Source organism: Mya arenaria, chromosome 1, assembly GCF_026914265.1.
Source record: "Mya arenaria isolate MELC-2E11 chromosome 1, ASM2691426v1".
Classification (NCBI taxonomy): Eukaryota; Metazoa; Mollusca; class Bivalvia; order Myida; family Myidae; genus Mya; species Mya arenaria.
The window spans coordinates 5,469,784-5,491,890 of record NC_069122.1 but is presented as its reverse complement, the minus strand read 5'-3'; the positions used below and the strand labels follow the sequence as shown (position 1 = coordinate 5,491,890).

The following is a 22,107-nucleotide window of genomic DNA, read 5'->3' as shown; positions in this document are numbered from 1 at the left end:
ACAAGCTTTGCGGTCTTTCCCTAGCGATTTCCTGTGACGTCACCAATTTATGAGTAAAACGTTTTACACTATACACATCTAACGAAAATCATTTTTGTGAGAATTTTGCTGCATTTTCACAAATTCTGAGGTAATATGTATTGCATCTAAACCGGCATTTTTTCATTAAACAAGAACATAACATGCTGCTTTATATGGCTGTATGTTAATTTACATAGCTATTGCCACGTTAACACAAGATCATGATAAAATTGTGACCGATTTTCAACTGTGCTAAATTGTGACTTCCGTTTTGAAGATTTTACAACAAAAATTCGATGATTGTCAGATTTTTACACTCTGTAACTGTTGGTAGAATCTGGCAACGGTGTATTTATATGAATTGGCAGAATCACCAGACACATGAATGTGATAGATGAATAATAAACATGTGGGTTAAATAAAAAAAAGAAATATAAATTATTTAAATATTGTGCTATAATACAGTTTCAGTTTAGCTATTCAGTCCTTAAGTGCAATATTAATTAAATATATATGTTCTCAGAATGGTGCAGCCGGTGAAGCGAAGGCAGGCCAATGTTCGGCGCGTTCAGCAGCTGCTGGAGGGAATCGCCTACATACGCTCACAGAAACAACTTACAAATCTTGATCGACTCTCTAGGTATTGCAGTATGGGAAATTCACACTATCAGTCACTTTAAGAATTACTTAAAATTGAACATTTAAAATTTGATATTTGCTTAAGAATTTGTTACTCAACATAGCAAGGCTGGTTAAATGCAAGAGTGCCAGTTTATTGCTGCAAAATTTTAATTGTCTTTTATGAAAAAAGAATGACAACTTATTATTCAAGTACATGAATACTGGAAAATAAGGGTTTGAAAACAAAAAGGTGGCAGCAAACTTTTTATGCCACTGTGTACTTAATTAATACTGAATTAATGATATCTGACATCCAAATATGCAGGTACATGGAGAGGGAGTATGAAGTGTCTAGCACAGAGACAGAGCGACAGTTGCACAATGCGGTGTTGGACAATCTCATCCTCTCATACACGGGTGTCGGATTCAAGGGGTCCAAGACAGGAATAGAGTATGAGGGCTTCAGGGCTCCTGAGCCAGGGGAAATAGAACCGGTGAGCTGAAAAAGCTGTTGGTTGTAACCCTGCTTTTATCATGAAAGAGAAATTGCACTTGGCTCTTATGTAGATGCTGTTTTTACAGAACTTTGATGCTTAAATTTATAATTATTCCACTTGGTAGTTATGAAACGATTATCGAGTACAATCGATAAATTGTCGCTGACAATGCTATCTCGGCGACAATCGATAGTGGTTGTCCAAAATCAATGTCGCTCATGTTACTTCCTGTAACTACGTATTTTTTTGCTTTGTGGTAAAAGTCGTGAACATGTCAATTTTTCTTTCTGGTAAATTCTCATTGAGTTTATTTTAACAAGGGAGGTCACTCGCTTACACAAATGCATCGAATGCAAACACTTTTGCTTAAAAACTTACAAACTCTCCCAAAATTACAAATTGTTTTGAAGTGTGTTTATACTTCATAAAACCTTCTTCAATAACCTGTCTCTATGGCGTAGTGGGTCCGGCCTTTCCTGCAAATTCCGGGGATCCCGGCTCAATGCATTCTGTTATTGAAACCTTTTTTGGTATCGTTTGTCATTAAATTATTTACTTTTTAGTGAAAGTTTTATGAAATTAAGATATTCTAATGAAATGTTCAATATATAAAAGCAATTATTAAGTATGTGATGTGTTTTTGTTTTTTTCATTAAGTTATTAAATACAGAAAAAGGTTAAGGATTTAACTAACTGATGCAAAAAGCATGACTATAGCATCACACACACTGGTTCCAGGTTAAACCATTTAAATGATCATGATGGTACTATGTATAAAGAATGTATTCTTAACTGATATTATGAACTTTCGATTATTGTCCGATAGTAAATCGAAATGCTTGGTTCGATTCGATTCGATTATCTATAGCAAATGGAGTCGATTTTTAAACAAACATGTTTGGAAGCATTATCTGTTTGTACGGTATTAAAAATCAGACATTAAATGGTTTTCTTTGAGTTTGAATAAGACAATTATCGTTCAAAATAGGTGCATTGCAAAATATGTAGCTTACTGTTCATGAATTATCTGTAAATTGCTACACCTGACAGGATGACGATGGCCATGACTGGTACTGTTTTGAGTGCCACGGTCCAGGGGAGATGTTCGCATGTGCCGACTGTTGGCGAGTGTTCCATGCTGACTGTCAAGATGAAGACACCAATGATATTGCCTACATTTGTGCTGTGTGCAAGGTATGAACATTTTAGGGACATAGACCCTGCCATCTTTAATGCTTAGTATTAACTTTATTAGTCATGGATTTCCAGATATTGCAGTTATATTAATATTGTATGATTATAATTGTAATAATTATCATATAGTGATTGGATATATTCCCCCTACAATAAAATAGTTTAGTGCAGGGTTTGCACACACTTGAAAAGTACTTGAATTTTAGACTGCTGGACTAAATTTGTTAAAAAAACTCCTTAAAACTACTTGAACTTTTACATGCTAAAAAACTCCTTAAAAATACCAGGGGGTACTTTAATTTTTATTTATCCTCAAGCAAACTGCTCGAAAGGTGCTTGAAATTTTCGGAAATAGCCCTTTTTCCCTGCAAAATGAAATAAACATCCTTGATTATTTTTCCAGTTGGTTGTATGAACCCTGTTGTGCTAAATATGTATTGACTCATATATCATGTAGGGTTTCAGCTTATGTAGTATAGAAGGGTGCTGCAGTCTGTCCCTTTTTCATAGCATACTCGTGTCATGTCGGTAAAAAGCTATTCATAGCTTATGTTTCAAATATTATTTATGGAATCCGACAACAAACAAATATTGACTTGACTTGTCCTAATGGAGACCAGCAGGTGCAACCTTCAGCCATATTAAGATAAAATTGAAGACATGAGATAATGAAATAGTGTTTTTTTTCCTTTTCAACTTGTAGTATGATTATAAATACATACACACTTTACATATCTTGCAGTTGAAACCTTTGAATAATACTTCAATTAAACACAATTCTTATATGCTTTACAAATTCATATTGTTCCAAGTAAAGTCTTCACAGCCTAATACAGAACTATTTTTTATGCCCCCGAAGGTGGGCATATTAAAATCGCACTGTCCGTCCGTCCGTGCGTCCGGCTCAATAACTCGTGTCCGGGCTGTAACTTTCCCTTGTATGGACAGATTTTAAAATAACTTGCCACATGTGTTCGGCATACCAAGACAACGTGTCGCGTGAAAGGCCCGTGTCCCTACCTCTAAGGTCAAGGTCATACTTAGTGTTTATTCACAATGGAATGCTGCATATAAGGACATAGAGTATAGGTTGTCCTGTCCAGGCTGTAACTTTCCCTTGTATGGACAGATTTAAAATAACTTGCCACATGTGTTCGGCATACCAAGACGACGTGTCGTGTGCAAGACCTGTGTCCCTACCTCTTAGGGCAAGGTCACACTAAGTGTTTATTCACAATGGAATGCTGCATATAAGGACATAGAGTATAGGTTGCCGTGTCCAGGCTGTAACTTTCCCTTGTATGAACAGATTTTAAAATAACTTGCCACATGTGTTCGGCATACCAAGACGACGTGTCGTGTGCAAGACCCGTGTCCCTACCTCTTAGGTCAAGGTCACACTTAGTGTTTATTCACAATGGAATGCTGCATATAAGGACATAGAGTATAGGTTGTTGTGTCCGGGCTGTAACTCCCTTGTATGGACAGATTTTAAAATAACTTGCCGCATGTGTTCGGCATACCAAGACGACGTGTCGCGTGCAAGACCCATGTCCCTACCTCTTATTTTAGAACAAAACATTAGTTTAGATACAAACACATACAGCTTATGATCTTCTTAACAATAGTCAAACTTATTAAAGTATGTACAAACGCATAAATACAACATAAATACGGCATAAACAAATTATAACACATTGTTTTAAAAAGCGAATAACATCCAGTTAAGATAGACTGCAATGTTTTCTACAGAGTCTCTTATCTGATTTGCCGAATACGATGTACCCTCTTCTGCCTAAGCACCATGTCCCTCTTGTGCAGCACCCTGCCCTTTTTAAAACCTGGCTAAACCCCTATATATATGTTTGTATTGCTTAAACTGTATCTGTGTAGTTATAACATAATTTATAAAGCTTCCTTTCAACCATTAATGAGTTTCAAATTGTAGTAACATCAAATAACAGCTAACATTGTAGTTGAGAATTTGCGGAACACATTCAATAAAACTGTTAATCCTGCACCTCGCCTAAAAAGGCCTCAGTTGGCTTTTCAACTGATAGAATACTCATATAAGTGTGAAGTTCTGAATGAAAATTTTACAGTTCAGACATGCAGCTCGGTGAAATATTGCTATCTTTTATGGATTTTTTTTAGTTTAATCACACTGAGATTTCATTTTGCCCAAGTGTATATTTTTTCACCAGAAAATTCATGTATTTTAGCATGATAAAAGACATAAAATGGAAAATGTAAGTTAATGCAATCTTGTTTATTACAAGGGGATACTGCTTTTTTTTCAATTTTACATCGATTGATATTAAGTAAAGATCGGTAAATAATCATTTCATAATTTTTAAACAACACATAGCAGCTTAGTGAAGATCTAAAGTTGAAAACTTTAAAAAATCTTAAAAAAAGAAATATATTTAGTCAATTTTACATGTGTCATTAAAGCCTGACTCTAGCAAACTTGTGTTTACAGGACTAGATTTTTTTAGAAAGGTAAATTTCAGAAAATTATCAAAATCAAACTTAAAAGATGTGAAAAAGTGGTTACTCACAACAAGTATTTCAATGCATTGATTTTGCATGTAATTTCATTTTACCCAGGGGATAAAGGTAAACTATATGTTTATTCTTGTTTATTTGGTTTTCATTTCATTTTCTGTTACTTCTGCTGCCTTCAAAATGTCGATCTCAAGCTATTGCAGTCATGGGGAATAGACTTTTGGATGAACAAGCTTGAATTCCCTTACAATTGTGCTTGGTGAGCTGCACTCTCACAGATTGAATGTCTTGACAACTTTTTTTATCTTTGTCTTGGAACGAGCCAATTTATGCGGAATGCATGTAAACCAGTCATATAAGACTGCTGACAAAAGATTAGGTCGCATATTTTTATAATTAAGTTCAAAAATTGATGTTTTATGCATTTTTCTTAAACCGCTAGTAACCCTTCTTGCTATGAAACAATTTTCGAACAAAAATATGAGAATCTGCGATCTGATCTTTTGTCAGCGGTCTTATATCACTGGTTTGCAGATATTTACGCAAAAATTTCTCATTCTAAGACAAAAAATATATAAAAAGTTGTAAAAACTGTTAATCTTCGAGAGTGCAGCTTTAACACAAGTCCTGCTACATAAAACCTTAACCTAGCAGAGACTTATTCTCAGGAAAGCAAAACTTTAGTGTCAACATGCTATAATAGGAGGAAAGACAGGAAAAATTGCTGTATTTATTAAAAATAATCTGTTCTATAAATCAAGCACAATCTTTTGTCAAAATCGGTTATATTAAAAAGTTCAGTTATCTAATATTTCTTTGTCTGAAACTCAGACTGCCAGCTTGTGCTAATTGCGACCTCTGCTATTTATAACATTGGCAGAATATGGCAAAGAATTGAAATCTTTCACCACTTTATTGTCTTGCGAGATTATAAGACATGTTTGGAATTAATGATGTTTATTTGTCTGCATGATGTTTTCAAGTTGTTTGTGTAGCATAAATATAGCATAAATGTTTCTTTCTATGTTTGTTTTTTCAACTTCTTTTTTATGTCATTTATATTCTTGTTCATGTATTTTCATGATATTAATGAATGTTGATTATTTGTAATTGGGGCTGTTTTTGCACACTATTATTTTCCACGTCTGAAAAACCAGATTACAGACATTTTCAATAAAAAAAAATACATCATCATTTAAAGCTGCACTTTCACAGATTGACTGTTTCGACAACTTTTTTATTCTTATGTCTTGGAATGAACCAATCTTTGCATAAATATCTGGAAACCAGTGATATAAGACTAGTGAAAAACTATCAGATCACTGTTTTTAATTTTTACATTTGCAAATTGAAAATTGAAGTTTTGTGGCTAAAAACGTTATTAAGGCTGTAAGAATAATGATTTTTTTCGGCATAAAACATCAATTTTAAAACCTAAATATAAAAAACTGTGATCTGATCTTTTGTCAGCTGTATTATTTCACTGGTTCTCAGACATTAGACAAAAAATGTCTCATTCTAAAAAATAAATAAAAGCTTTTAAAATGGTCAGTCTGTGAGAGCGCAGCTTTAACTGTACGTCTGCCCCTAATAGTATGTCTCTTGATATACTTTCTTGATGACAGTTACTTTACTACAGCATGCTTACCAATAGTCTTTCATTTATTTAATGCTGCAGACAATTTAAATCAAACAACTTTTTCTAGTAGTCTAAAAGCCTGGTTATGTTAATATTTATAATAACCACCTTCAGCATGTTTTTTTTGATACATGCCTGAGCGTTGAATGAATGTTTTCTGAATCATGCGAATCCTATGTACATGTGTTTACTAATTCCATAATAGTTAAAGTCCTTAACCTATTAGCACTAATAAAGTATATGACTTGTATTAACTGATAATGCACCTACAGGTGTTTTGCCCCACCCTAGGGGGAGTGGGGTGGGGGCAGTGTGGCATATAGGGTACTTTAGAAATTGGGTAGTTTCTGACAGGCAGGACTTTGAGAATGCTTCACGGGGACTATACTTTGCAGTAAATCAACTGAGATGATTTTCGATGCTAAAAACGTCCCTGACAGCAGGGCTTATGGAATAAATCTCTACTATGGATTGGTAATTACAGAAAAAAATATGCTGTTTGTCTGAATCCTCTGTGGGGCAAAACCTTGACCGGAGCATTAATGCATACAGGGTATTTCCTAAAGTTACATTTCAATCTATTGTGTTTCCAGTCAGCAAGGAAGAAGAAGAAAACAAAGAGAAAACTTCTGAACACACTTCTCAGCTACACCATTGTAAGACTGAAGGAAAAGGTAAGTGTTAGATGAAAATATGTCTTGCCTTTTAGGTAAAGTATGTCTTGTCTGCTAGGTGAAGATTTTGTCTTGTCTGTGCTAAAGGTGAAAATATGTCTTCACTCCTGTGTGTTAGCTGAAAATATGTCTTGTCTGTCAGGTGAAAATATGACTGCATGTTAGATGAAAAAATCTGTCCTACATGTTAGTTGAAGGCATTGAAATTTGTCTTGTTTGTAAAAAGGCTTCACCTTTAATATGTCTGGTGTGTTAGGTTATAAGTATCTTCCATGGCTGAGAGTGTAAGATAGGTGCATCATGACACGTTTCCGCAAAACACCCTGCGTAAGAGTTAGGATGAACCTATTTTACACGAGCGGCTATGGTAGATGCTTTTTCTCCCACCTCAGCGTAACAAAATTAAGTAAAAATGTATTTTTTGGTGGAAGTCTTTTGTGCGTAGTGAAAAAAATGTGTATTAATATGTGGTAATTCGTGGTTGTCATGGATATGCGCGCAGTGATTCAGATTATGTTAATTGTCAAATCGGTCTTTAAATAGTTCTGAGGAGAGTGAGGCATTATTTCTTGAATGGAGCGTGAAAACTATTTTATGGTGCCATTTGAAGCGAGAAATAATTATATAATAATAATAAGCAACCAAAAGGAAAAACTTTAAAAATCTTCTTCTCCCAAACCACAAGGCTTAGGCCGTTGATATTTGGTAGGTAGGATCACCAAATGGTCATCTACCAAGATTGTTCAAATTATGGCCCTTGGGTCAAAATCTTCTCCTCTGGACTTACTTGGCCTAGAGCTTAGATATTTGGCATGATTCATCGTCTAGTGGACCTCTACAAAGTTTGTTCAAATTATGGCCCTGGGGTCAAAATTGGCCCCGCCCCGGGGGGTCATGTGTATTTTCTATATGTTTATAGTTAAAACTTCAAAAATCTTCTCCTCTGAACTTACTTGGACTAGAGCTTAGATATTTGGCATGATTCATTGTCTAGTGGACCTCTACAAAGATTGTTCAAATTATGGCCCTGGGGTCAAAATTGGCCCCGCCCCCGGGGGGTCATGGGTTTTCTCTATATGTTTATAGTAAAAAAAATCAAAAATATCCTCTGAACTTACGTTGCTTAGAGCTTAGATATTTGGCATGATTCATCGTCTAGTGGACCTCTACAAAGATTGTTCAAATTATGGCCTTGGGGTCAAAAGTGGCCCCGCCCCGGGGGGTTAGGGTATTCTCTATATGTTTATAGTTAAAACTTCAAAAATCTTCTCCTCTGAACTTACTTGGACTAGAGCTTAGATATTTGGAATGGTTCATCGTCTAGTGGACCTCTACAAAGATTGTTCAAATTATGGCCTTGGGGTCAAAATTGGCCCCGCCCCCTGGGGGTCATGGGTTTTCTCTATATGTTTATAGTGAAAACTTCAAAAATCATCTCCTCTGAACTTACATGGCTTAGAGCTTAGATATTTGGCATGATTCATCGTCTAGTGGACCTCTACAAAGTTTGTTCAAATTATGGCCCTGGGGTCAAAATTGGCCACCCGGGGCTGATGGTTTTTCTCTATATGTGTTATAGTGAAAACTTCAAAAATCTTCTCCGAACCTGAATTCATTAATAAAAGCAATTAAACTAATTCTTGTTGTTCATTCACCAGACTCCATGTTATCATCACTGTTCAACATATCATCCTCTTACTTGATATACTCCATAAGTCCTAGCTTATTCCAGACTTCTAAAAAACCTTAAATACTTTGAACCATCCAGATTTCTTATCAAACCAATGTGCAATATATGACAGGTGAGCAATTCAGGGCCATTTGGCCCTCTTGTTCTTTTTATGCCCCCACAAAGTGGCGGCATATAGGGTTGCCCTTGTCCGTACGTACGTCTGTCTGTCTGTACGTACGTACGTCCCGAAGATTGTTTCCGATCTAATTCTTGAAAACTGTTTGTCCAATCCTCACCAAACTTTTAAACACATGTTTGTGACCATAATATCTTGATCAAGTTCGATAGTCATGGAAATCGCTTTAGTCATTTAGGAGTTACGGCCCTTTTTTGCCAAAAATACTTCAAAAATATATGTTTCCAATCTAATTCTTGAAAAGTATGTGTCCAATCCTCACCAAACTTTACATACATGATTGTGACCATAATATCTTGATCAAGTTCGATAGCCATGGAAATCGCTTTTGTCATTTAGGAGTTACGGCCCTTTATTTGCAAAAAAAGACTTGAGATTATCCTGAATAATCATTATGGCTTATTTTCTGTGACAAAAAATCGAAGTGGGGGCATCCGTGTCCTATGGACACATTTCTAGTCATAAACCTATTACACTGTTATAGCATAAACATGTTTTTGTTTTTATAGACGCGAGAGCTACATCGTATTGGTCATCGGGAAGAGGAGAAGAAATACCTGCCTTTGTTTGTGTACAAGTCTATGGACCTTAACAAGATGGAACAAAAAGTAATGGCCCACAAGTACAAGTGTATAGAAGAGTTTCTAGCTGATGCCCACAACGTACTACACAGCATGGTTCTTATATATGGAGGTGAGTCCTGTCACATCGGTATAGCTTGGTTTTCATATATAGTGGTAAATGTTCATGAAATTTATAATTTCTTAGATCGTTCATGATGTTTATGTATAAACAGTACACATTTCTATACTCAAATATGTAGCAAATTAATGAAAGTATTCCACTTTGAATATTTCAGTTACAACTAAGATCTTAATTGAAACAGGCCTTTAAACAACATGTGTTTCTATCACCAATTTGTTTTACTGTTGCAGATGAGGTTGCAGGTGGCATGACAGAGCTGGCCAAGATCATGATCAGGGACTGCAAGTATGATGTGAGTAGAATGATTCAGTGAGTGATACATGTATGTCGTAGCATGGTCAAACCATGTATGTCGTAGCATGGTCAAACCATGTATGTCATAGCATGGTCAAACCATGTATGTCGTAGCATTGTCAAACCATGTATGTCGTAGCATGGTCAAACTATGTATGATGCAGCTTGATCAAACTATGTATGTCGCAGCACAGTTAAACCATGTATTTTGCTGCATGGTTTAACCATGTATGTTGCAGCACAGTTAAACCATGTATTTTGCTGCATGGTTAAACCATGTATGTTGCAGCATGGTCAAACCATGAATGTTGCAGCATGGTCAAAACATGTATGTCACAGCATGGTCAAGCCATGTATGTTGTAACATGGTCAAACCATGTATGTCACAGCATGGTCAAACCATGTATGTTGTAGCACATTCAAACCATGTATGTTGCAGCATGGTCAAACCATGTATGTCGCAGCATGGTCAAACCATGTATGTTGTAACATGGTCAAACCATGTATTTCACAGCATGGTCAAACCATGTATGTTGTAGCACATTCAAACCATGTATGTTGCAGCATGGTCAAACCATGTATGTCGCAGCATGGTCAAACCACAAATGTTGCAGCATGGTCAAACCATCAATGGTGCAGTATGGTCAAACCATGTATGTCGCAGCATGTTCAAACCATGTATGTCGCAGCATTGTCAAACCATGTATGTTGCTGCACAGTCAAACCATGTATGTTGCAGCACAGTCAAACCATGTATGTCGCAGCATTGTCAAACCATGTATGTTGCAGCACAGTCAAATCATGTATGTCACAACATTGTCAAACCATGTATGTTGCAGCACAGTCAAACCCTGTTTGTCGCAGCATTTTCAAACCATGTATGTTGCAGCACAGTCAAACCATGTATGTCGCAGCATTGTCAAACCATGTATGTTGCTGCATGGTCAAACCATGTATGTCGCAGCACGGCCAAGCCATGTTTGTTGTATCATGGTCAAACCATGTATGTCACAGCATGGTCAAACCATGTAACTATGTTGTAACACAGTGAAATCATGTATGTTGCAGCACAGTCAAACCATGAATGTTGTAGCATGGTCAAACCATGTATGTCGCAGCATGGTCAAACCATGTATGTCGCAGCACGGCCAAGCCATGTATGTTGTATCATGGTCAAACCATGTATGTCACAGCATGGTCAAACCATGTATGTCGCAGCACGGCCAAGCCATGTATGTTGTATCATGGTCAAACCATGTATGTCACAGCATGGTCAAACCATGTATTTCACAGCATGGTCAAACCATGTATGTTGTAGCACATTCAAACCATGTATGTTGCAGCATGGTCAAACCATGTATGTCGCAGCATGGGCAAACCATGAATGTTGCAGCATGGTCATACCGTCAATGGCACTGTATGGTCAAACCCTGTTTGTCGCAGCATTGTCAAACCATGTATGTCGCAACATGGTCAAACCATGTATGTCGCAGCCTGGTCAAGCCCATTATGTCACAGCATGGTTAAATCAGTTGAAAGTGGTACATTTGTGAATGCATAGGTGATTCCACTAAAACAATTAACTCAAACATGTAGAAATATGTTAAACATACTAACAAGTTGATATTTGGGAGCTTTCCCACCATTTTGGGAATAGGACCTGGCCTTTCCGTCTGGATTTTTTTCTATTTCGATTTAATTTGGGAATAACATTTTTTGCCTAGAAATGGACAAGAATTCTATAAAAAAAAAAATAGACAGAAAAGATGAAAGAAAGTGATAAGATTGTTTCTTTAAGAACACACCAATTTTTCCATAGAAGACAATTTTATCATGGAAAAAGGGGCAAATTTAGTCCCCTATTTGTCAGAAAAAAAACCTTAGCCACTAGTTGAATTCTTCATTGTTAGCGAACAATGTCTTTCCATTACTTTTTTTTTCAGTGGTCAAAATTAACACACCCCTGCATGGATAAAATGCTTTCCAGGCTACCTCAAATTAGGGATTAATATTTACACCTAAACTTCTCTTCCTTAAATGAACTGCCTTTTGGCAATTGCAGTTATCATCTGATAAATGCAAGATCTTCGTATATGTTCGGATCGCAAATCATCCCATAATAATATTCATGAAAATTGTTGATCTTTTTATTGTTTGTATTGTGTCAGAAGGTCAACATCAACAGTTTAGAAAGTGTTAATTCATGATAAAATAAAAACAGTGTTGTCATTAGTGTTTCAATTTTATGTTTAAAAGTTAAGTGGCTGATCTTTTTCCGCATTATTGTGACGCCATTTCATAAAATGTGTCTGGTTAAAGACAGGTCATTCTATTTACAGAAAGGGTGAGAAAGGATTACTGTAAGGTTTTCTTAATTGAAATGAAGTATTTTTTTTTATCAATTCTTGAATGAATCAATGAACTATTGGTGTAAATATAAGTAATGAATTGCAGGATTGTTGTCATTATCGGGGATATAAACGCAATCGGGCTGGTCGAGGTACACATGGAGTCAGTGGAGTCACAATTGCGTTCATACCCCGATAATGAAATCAATCCTGCGATTCATTTCTTAAATAATGCAGGTCATGTTCAATTTTTTATGCCAAGCAATAGTGAAAGAATTTTGGCTTGTTCATCCAAAAGTCTAATTTTGATAGCATCTGTAAGCTTGAAAGGATGTGGCACTTTAATGATTTGTTTCACATGTTGAATGTTAAAGCTACACTCTTACAGATTGGACGTTTTAACAACTTTTTTATTTTTTGTCTTGGAACGAGCCAATTTTTGCAAAAAGCCATGGAAACGAGTTATATAAGACTGCTGACAAAAAAAATAGATTGCAGATTTTTATATTTAAGTTCAAAAATTGCATTATTTTATGCATTTTTCTTATACCGTTAGTAATGGTTTAAGCCATAAAACATTAATTTTCGAACAGAAATATGGAAATCCGCGATCTGATCTTTTGTCAGCAGTCTTATATCAGTGGTTTGCAGATATTTACGCAAAATTTTGCTTATTCCAAAACAAAAAATGTAAAAGTTGTCAAAACGGTAAATCTGTGAGAGTGCAGCTTTAATATAATGTGATGATCAGCTTTCTGTCATTTTCAATGTTTTGCTTTTACTTTACCAGATAGATGAGATGGCCCAATGTCAGAACTGCTACTACATGTCGAATGCTAAACCCAGGCACTGGTTTGCCCAACCTTGTGTAAGTAGTCTTCCCTCAATGTTTAATGTTGTCATTGTGTATAAACAGTCATACCTCGCTGGCTCAAACTCCCAGGGTCCAATGAAAAAATACGGAGCCTCGATAATTTAAGCAGCAGGAACGCTTACCTTCAGTAAAAAGAATTGGGTCCTTTTCATTTAGTCGAGCCAACGAAGGATTCGAGCCAAGCGATTTCGAGCCAATGAGGTTTGACTGTAGGTTAGATTATTATTGGTCCTGTGTATAGATATTGTTTGTTAATGAAACCAGATGACATTTGGTATGTCAGAACTGTTACTACATGGCAAGGCCCATCTTCTGTTATGCTAAATAATGTGTGCTTTCGCAAAACACTGTGCTCTTTCAATCATAACTTAATTAAATGAGCTAATGTATGGCTAAAGAGAATAGGTCACATGTAACAATAAAATTATATGTAACTGACTGCAAAAATTGCTATGCGTATCTGGCAGTGATGGAACCTATGACCCCTTGCTCTGTAGGCAGAAATACTACTGCATCTCTATAATTACAAGCTAAATAAAAAGAGAGTGTAAGTGCTCGTTCACACTTGGAATTGTCCTGCAATTTAGTAGACTAAGATTAACTTGCACTTACCTTGAGGATTATTGTGCAACCAGAGTTATTATGTCTCCCCCATTCATGGGTAGACATATTGTTTTTGCCCTGTCCATCAGTCCGTCCGTCAGTCTGTACGTCAAACTTTGTTTCCGCTCAATAACTAAAGAATGCTCGCACACAGGAACTTCATACTTGGTATGCTAGTTGGTCATGACTTGTAGATGACCCTTATTGATTTTGAGATCACTAGGTCAAAGGTCAAGGTCGCCATGACCTTGAGGTGAAGAAACGGTTTCCGCTCAAAAACTAAAGATCCTTTGGGTCCAGGAACTTCATACTTGGTATGCTAGTTGTTCATGACTAGAAGATGACCCCTATTGATTTTGAGATCAAAAGGTCAAAGGTCAAGGTTACCTTCAGGTAAAAAACGATATGTTGGCGGTGACCTTAAGCTCAAAAATGGTTTCTGCTCAATAATTAAAGAATGCTTGTACCCAGGATGTTTATACTTGGTATGCTAGTTGGTCATGACCAGTACATGACTCCTTTTGATTTTGAAATCAATAGGTCAAAGGTCAAGGTCACCGTGACCTTGAGGTGAAGAAATTGTTTCTGCTCAATAACTAAAGAATGCTTGCACCCAGGAACTTCATACTTGGTATGCTAGTTGGTCAAGACTAGTAGATGAGCCCTATTGATTTTGAGATAGGTCAAAGGTACAGGCCTTCCAGCGTTCCTACTTTTTTAACAGCTCAGGGCTCTCGCGAGGGGGCGACTTGGGCGAAGTGGTCGCCTTAAATTCCCAGACTTCGCCCATTTGTATCATCAAAGCGACATTGACTTCGCCGTAAAAAATAGCACATTGTAAATCTGTCAATCAGCAGTCTTTGGCCACTGTCACATTAGTCAAAACACCGCAATTAGCCATTCATAAAATTAGGTAATCTCCTAATCCGATAATTTGGCCGTGTCATCCAATTACCAAAACATCGCCAGTAGGCGAAGCTATTGATGGTCAACCAATCAGAATGTACATTGAGAAGTCCCTGATCAAATGAAATAAGTTTGTTTTAATCAAATTGAAAAGGCGACATAATTATGAAAAATCTTGTTAAGCATTAAAGAAGTTAAAAAGTAATTGATATATGTATTGAACAAACAATGCAAGACATTTTAAACATTGTTGCTTTTGAAGCAGACGGTCATAACCATCTCGGGCCATCGGCAAGGTGGCGCTAAGAAAATCAATAACATGACATATCAACAAATATTTGATTGGTTTAAGTGAACTGTTCATGATAAAAAATGATTTGTAAACACAAAAATATCTTCTTTTTTTGATTTATGTAGTGTTTACTTACAGTATTTTTCTCCTGTTGATGACTTTAAAAAATCGGCCAGATCGCCATTTTGTCAGAACATTTTTCCGAGTTATATTTTTCAACCTCCCATTATGTATTGGTTAAAATTTCATCAAGAACAGTGATTTAAATGTCATTTGGTTCTTAAATGTCAGCATATTGAAAATTATTTAGCCAGAGACAAGCATATAACAGCATAGCTGAATGTGACATTCGTACCCATCCAGAACGTACCAAAATAAGATTCGTCCCCCTACTATATTGACAGTTCATTTATAAGGTCATTTTGATTGTTTCAAATCCTTAGCTGTCTTGTGATACATTATTTGTGAACATTTTATATAGTTATAGCAATTAATTTGAATGTGAATGTAAACTTAGGTGTGTGGTATGGCATAGTTTTTGTATCAGGTGTTACGAAAAGTATCACTTCTCCCTAAAGTCTCCCCACTTCTCCCTAAATTGACTGAAGGGAGAAGTCACTTCTCCCAAAAATTCCAGCCTAGTGAGATCCCTGCTGAGCTTCCTTCTTTTTCCTACTTTTTTCTAAAACACTCCTACTTTTTTGAAAATAAAGTCCGCAAAAATATTAAAGTTTGATCTTTGTGCTAGTTTTATTTTCAGAAATGAACAAAAAATGTCAAACTGGCTGGTTTCTGTTGTTGAAAGGTGTGGCAACATGTTCCACTTTGACATGCATCATCTTTTCCATCATCTTTTCACCCACACAGTTCAGCAACAGAAACCGACCAAGCATCAATCACTAAAATATTCAATGTGGCATATAGAATGGTATGATTTTGCATTAAAAACATCTCCTCCAGGTAAGTTAATAGCTATTAATAATTACATATTTAACCAAAAATATTCCTACTTTTCCTACTTTTGGAAAAAATGTTCCTTCTTTTCTGTCAGAAAACCTCTTACTTTTTTGTTAGTGGCTGCTGGAAGGCCTGAAGGTAAAGGTCACCGTGACCTTGAGGTGAAGAAATGGTTTCCGCTCAATAAATAAAGAATGTTGCACCCAGGAACTTCATACTTGGTATGCTTGTTGATCATGACTAGTAGATGACCCCTATTGATTTTGAGATTATTAGGTTAAAGGTCAAGGTCGCAGTAGATATTCACTATTTTATACGGGTGAATGAATCAAACTTCACTGTTGGTTCATCTACAGTCCAAAATTACAAATTTCATGTCCATCATTTATTTTTTCTCAGATACGACTACACAATAGGGGAGACAAGCGCTTTTTCAAAAAAGCAATCTCTAGTTTATGCTGGGTGCCAAATGTAACAGATTGCTCAAATTGCTATGTGCCCCTGGCAGGGATAGAACCTGCAACCCCTTGCTCAGCAGGCTGACACACTTTCGCGTGGCAAGCAAAATAGCAAAATCTTGTTAGTGCAGCTGTATACATATCAGATACCTAGTAACACTAGTTATAGGATACAATTACAAGATGAAAGAAATCAAACAATACTTAAGCTTAGTCCTGTGTGGTTTTATTTGTAACCATTGTACAGTTTAACACACCCTTTTTATGATTACAGTTTCAGAAGCCTGGAATGTTAATTTAATCAATACAGTTATGTAGCACCCTCAATCTGCATCAATTGACAGTTGTTGTATTGTCCTATGATAACTATGTATATGTGCATTTCTAGGACCCCCCACATGAGCTGGTTTATGCCAAGTTGAAGGGCTACAGCTACTGGCCGGCTAAGGTTATACACTATATCAACGAGGAACGCTATGACGTCAGGTTCTTCGGTAACCCCCATCAGCGAGCCGTCATTCCAAAAGATCAGATTAAACCCATAGATGCAGATCTCAAAAAGGTTACATTCAAGAAAACAACAGGTTAGTCCCGTGGCTTACAGAATTAGAAGCAGTATTCTGCTGGAAGTTGTTATCTTTTGAAAGACAATTATTTTATTGATGCTTTCAAGTGGTTTATAGACTTTTTTTAGTGAGATATAGATATTTAGATAAATTTTAGGTATCAGTAACTGTTTCAAAATTTGGCCCTTTTTAAAGTCAAAATAATATGCACACTTCACCAGACCTGCTCCGGTAAATAGCTTTCCAGGCTTGCTCAAATTCTGGATCTTATAAACTTTCATTAAAGATTTGATACCAAGCACTTGTGTAAGAAAGTAGGCTAGTTCAGTCTTATTAGATGAATGTTGTTTCATAGGTCTAACTATATGTGTGTTCTGTATTCGTAAATATAAACCATTGGCAAGTAAAAAGGTTAAAAGGAATAGCATACATTACATTATTGATGGAAATAAGCACTTAATAAGCCAAGTTCTTGATGACTGTAAAGGTTTTTTTTATTTTTAGCAACGCAAGTACTTTTTTTATAATATAAATTACATTGCTTTCCTTTTAACTTCTACGTTTTTCACCCTTTCTCTACTATTGACACAAAATAAAAACAGTTAACTCAAATATTGTCTCCAGATTTATTTTATTCGTGACTTTTGTATACATTTTAAATATATATATTATCTTCATGTATATTACAATAAAATGAAATTTAAAACACAATAAAAAACATAAACTGGTCAAACCAGAAAAGATTGTGGTGAAAACAACAGTTTGCTTCCCCCCTGCAGGTTTCAACAAGTCAATGGAGGAACTGAAGATTCACCAGAAGCTGCTTCAGGAGCAGGAGCAGCGGGCTGAGGAGGAGGATAACGAGGATGAGGAGGAAGAAGAGGAGCAGCACACAACAGTTTCCTCCACCTCCATCTCAACCAGCAAGGCTGCCAAGAGGAAACGGGTGAGTAAAAATGAACAGATTCCTCCACATCCAGATCTGAAATAGCAAGGGGGCAAAGAGGAAACAGGTGAGTAAAAATGAACAGTTTCGTCTAAATCTGATGTTTCCTCCAAATCTGATATGGCAAGGGGGTGAAGAGGAAAAGGGAGAGCAACATTCAACAGTTTGTAAAATAGCACATTAAAGTTTACTTTACATACAGCTGCCAAGAGAGAGAGGTATGAAGCACTCAACATTTTCCTCCCGAAATGTAAGAGTAGCACTTAACATTCGGTAGGCGGCCAAAAGAAAGCTGTTGAGTAGAAAAGAACAGTTCAGGTGAGTAGCACACAACATTTGCCTCAACTTCTATGTCCATCAGCAAGTGTTCCAAGAGGAAAAAGATGACTATCATGTATGAGAAACACTCAACAGTTTCCTTAAAAAAGCTGCAAAGAGGGAATTTGTGAGTAGCACTCAACAGTGCGCTACAATAAATTGTTCACCTGTAAGAAGAAACTGATCATCAAATTGATCAGTATTACATTAGCCACACTTTAAAGTTGAAACTGTCTATAGTGCCCTTTTTCCTCCACCTATTTCCGGCTTTTACTTTTATACACACCTCTCTACTCCAGGTATCAGTCCCAGATGACGTAGTGACGTCCACTGAGGAGTACCAGCCAAGTAAGTCAATGGCTGCGAGCACAGACGATTTCGCCTTTAATGGAGAAGAAGTTGAAGCAAAGAAAGAGCCACACAAACCGCCCAAGAAACGGTCACGCCTATCCACCAACAACACTGCATCACAGACAAGCAAGAAGGTATGCATATTGTTAGATTTTAAGTAGTAATAACTTAAATTAAGTCTTCCCTTTGATCAATGGATACATATTGTTGTTGTCAGTATCCTTATTATTCTTATTCTTATAAACTGAATTTTGTCCACATCATAACTCAGAAACTTGAAGCATATGTAGATGGCAATGTGAAGTTGTGCAAGAATTGTAACTCCGTGGCAGCCAAGGCCATTACTCAAGGGGATTCAAAGAAATAATTGAAACCTTGAGCATTATTAATAGATAACAATGTCAAATTGTACCCAGTGCCAGAATTATAACTCTTGGTGAGAGTTATCGCCCTTTGTACCGTGAATTAACTTGAAGGAATCATAACACTTATGCACTTTATGCTTATGCTAACTTTCATAAAAGATAGTTTGCTTGAAGCATGGCTCAAAAACTACGCTAAAATTATTGGATATTGCACCAGCTGTAAAGCAGCTTCTAATTACTTTGTGTTCACAGGCAACAACCACAGTATCATCAACACAAACAGAGGAGCAGACAATAGACACAGCTACGCCATCACCCAGCCTGGAGTCATCGCCATCGTTGTCACAGAGTGTCACTGATACTCCCAGTAAAACTGACGAGGTCAAGGTATACCAGGCTTACACCAACCTTGTGCATAGTTCATTCCCACGGATATGTACAATTTACAATCATTTGTCTTTTTGCAGAGATGGGAATTGCTTGTGTCAAGTCAGGGGTTCGAAAGGTCAGGATTAATCTCGAAACCAGGATTGAAAGCCCTTAGCTTCCGATCATTATACAGTTTTAAAAATCGTTTGAATCGAAAACAATTGGAAGTACTTCAAACTTAATATGAATGACTTTAGAAACAATTTCAAAAGGGGTTTATGCCCTTTACCCTGCTTTGGGAATGATTCCCTCATACTATTACAAACTGGTGGCTATTTTGCATTTTGCCAATAGTCAGCTGTAAGAAACCCTGGTCATGTATAACCAACATGAAACTCACATGTGATTTCATAATGGTCATTTATTCATTGTTTAGAAGTAGAAAAGTTGAAGGGTGAAACTTCAGTTGTTCATTTTTCCTGACTTTGTGAATACATGATTGATAGTTATCTGTAAACTGTATTTTGTACTTTGCATCACATAATGACAGTATGTTGATGTTTTGAAGGAATGGGATATATGTGTGGCTTGATGTTATGAAATTAGATAAAATGCTGTTTTTGAGGAAAAAAGCTAATTGTATCTTTACTTTTCCATCAGAAATCATAAATAACTGAGTCTTCAATTATAGGCACTTTATGGTAAAACAGAAAGAACACATGGTGAAACACTAGTGCAATATTTTATATTATCTTACAAGTCATTTTCTCTTCCCCATAGTCTGACGAGCCCCCTGTGTTAGAGAATGAGGAAGAAAAGACGTGTAACTGTGCCAGCAAACATAGTCGTCTGATGGTCGAGCAGAAAGAGAGAATGGAGAAACACTTCCGCGAGGAGAAGGCCAGAGGATTAGAGGAGCTCTCGGAAAGGGTGAGTGTAAAATTGGACATATCTCTGGACTTTTAAATGGCAAGCATTCTATGCACTTCAGCAGATTTTAACTTTAAGCACTAGAGTTTATTTTCCACTAGAATGCGTATACATCTTTTGAGCTAGATGTATGTTTGAGGGGGTTGGGATCAGTTCAGTTCTATAATGTATTTATCCATAATAGCTGGATGTTTGAGTCTACTGGGTAAGTTCTGCCCATAATGTAAGTGTTCACTATAGCTCTATGTTTGAGTCACTTAGGATAAGTTCAGTCCTATTATGTATGTAATAATAAACACCTGTGTTTATACAGCATAAACGCACAAACAAATGCGATCCTTAAATTCTTGATAAATTTACACTATTTATTTTTTTTAGCTTCGTAAGGATTTTGAGGAAGACAAACAGCAGGCTGTGTCGCGTGCAATGAGTAAACTGCAGGCGGAACTAGACAAGGTTCGCCGACAGACAGAGGAGAAATGTAAGGAGCAGTACAAAGATGAGATGAAGAAACTGGCACAGAAACACAAAGAAACAATCTCTGCGACCAAGAAAAAACAATGGGTGGGTATTTGATCATTAAGTTGATAGGTATTGGTCTGATTGTTCAGAGCTTTGTTAAAGTTTAAAACCATGTTAATGTCATTGTTGTTTACTTTCAAATCATTTCAAGGTTTTAATCAACAGTTTTAGCTCTACTTGTTTTATTTAAATATATGGAAACATCATCAGCTACTATACATTTTAAAGTTAACAACGATGTTGTTAATCACGTTGTTAACTTAAACAAAGTTCTGAACAATCGGCAAAATAATGTTGACAGCGGTTCAAACCTTGGTTGTAATTTTAAAATTGGAGAAGGTATTCAAACCAAATTGGTGTACATGTAGCCAGAGACAATAAGCATAATAATAATAATGTATAGCGGGCCCATATCTCTGACTTTAAAAATAGTTGAGTTATGCCCCTTTCTTGAAAAACACATGCTTTGTCAATAGCTGCGCAGAACTTTTGTTTGTATTTTTCACATGGAAACAATTTTTTCTCAAAGTGGTTCTTTATATTATTAAATGTGGCTCTTTTTTTATCAAAGAAAAATTCAAAGTCAAGATGTTTTTTTATGGCTTAAGTGTTGTTGTTCATATTGCAAATTTTCAATGTTGTCAATGATTCTGAAACTTTTCAGGACATTCACTTTTAAACACTAACATATTATTTTAAAATGGAAAACATGTCAGAAAGATCACGCTGGCTTAGATGGCTCACATAAAAACAATAGCTGTTGCATCCCGTCCAGTTCTCCATATGAGATGTTGAATATTGGGCTGACTCAACTGTTTAGAACTTCGTTAAAGTTAACATTGATGTAACTTTCCCTTGTATGGACAGATTTTAAAATAACTTGCCATATGTGTTCCACATACCAAGACGACGTGTGGTGTGCAAGACTCGTGTCCCTATGTCAAAGGTCAAGGTCACACTTAGTGTTTATTCTCAATGGAGTGCTGCATATAAGGACATAGAGTATAGGTTGTCGTGTCCAGGCTGTAACTTTCTCTTGTATGGACAGATTTTAAAATAACTTGCCACATGTGTACCACATACCAAGATGACGTGTCACGTGCAAGACCCGTGTCCCTACCTCAAAGGTCAAGGTCACACTTAGTGTTTATTCACAATGGAGTGCTTCATATAAGGACATAGAGTATAGGTTGTCGTGTCAGGGCTGTTACTTTCCCTTGTATGGACAGATTTTAAAATCACTTGCTACATGTGTTCCACATACAAAGACGACGTGTCTTG

The 22,107-nt window shown here is 36.4% G+C and overlaps 1 protein-coding gene across 3 annotated transcripts in view; it reads left to right on the top strand.

Annotated features, from left to right (window-relative positions):
- The first annotated feature begins 35 nt into the window (after positions 1-35).
- The window catches only part of LOC128237228 (zinc finger MYND domain-containing protein 11-like), a 68,440-nt gene continuing 46,368 nt past the window's right edge, over positions 36-22,107 (top strand). For 2 of the 3 annotated variants that reach the window (XR_008261538.1, XM_052952580.1), the window contains exons 1-14: positions 36-130; positions 545-661; positions 968-1,136; positions 2,190-2,333; positions 7,074-7,154; positions 9,532-9,715; positions 9,958-10,019; positions 13,160-13,237; positions 16,848-17,043; positions 17,805-17,971; positions 18,589-18,774; positions 19,258-19,392; positions 20,155-20,304; positions 20,683-20,868. Coding sequence is in view for 2 of the 3 variants with exons in the window: in XM_052952580.1 (XP_052808540.1) it covers positions 546-661; positions 968-1,136; positions 2,190-2,333; positions 7,074-7,154; positions 9,532-9,715; positions 9,958-10,019; positions 13,160-13,237; positions 16,848-17,043; positions 17,805-17,971; positions 18,589-18,774; positions 19,258-19,392; positions 20,155-20,304; positions 20,683-20,868 (1,854 nt within the window). In the remaining variant the exon portion in view is untranslated. The remainder of the gene's footprint in view (positions 131-544; positions 662-967; positions 1,137-2,189; positions 2,334-7,073; positions 7,155-9,531; positions 9,716-9,957; positions 10,020-13,159; positions 13,238-16,847; positions 17,044-17,804; positions 17,972-18,588; positions 18,775-19,257; positions 19,393-20,154; positions 20,305-20,682; positions 20,869-22,107) is intronic. The other variant, XM_052952588.1, reaches the window with a different exon arrangement.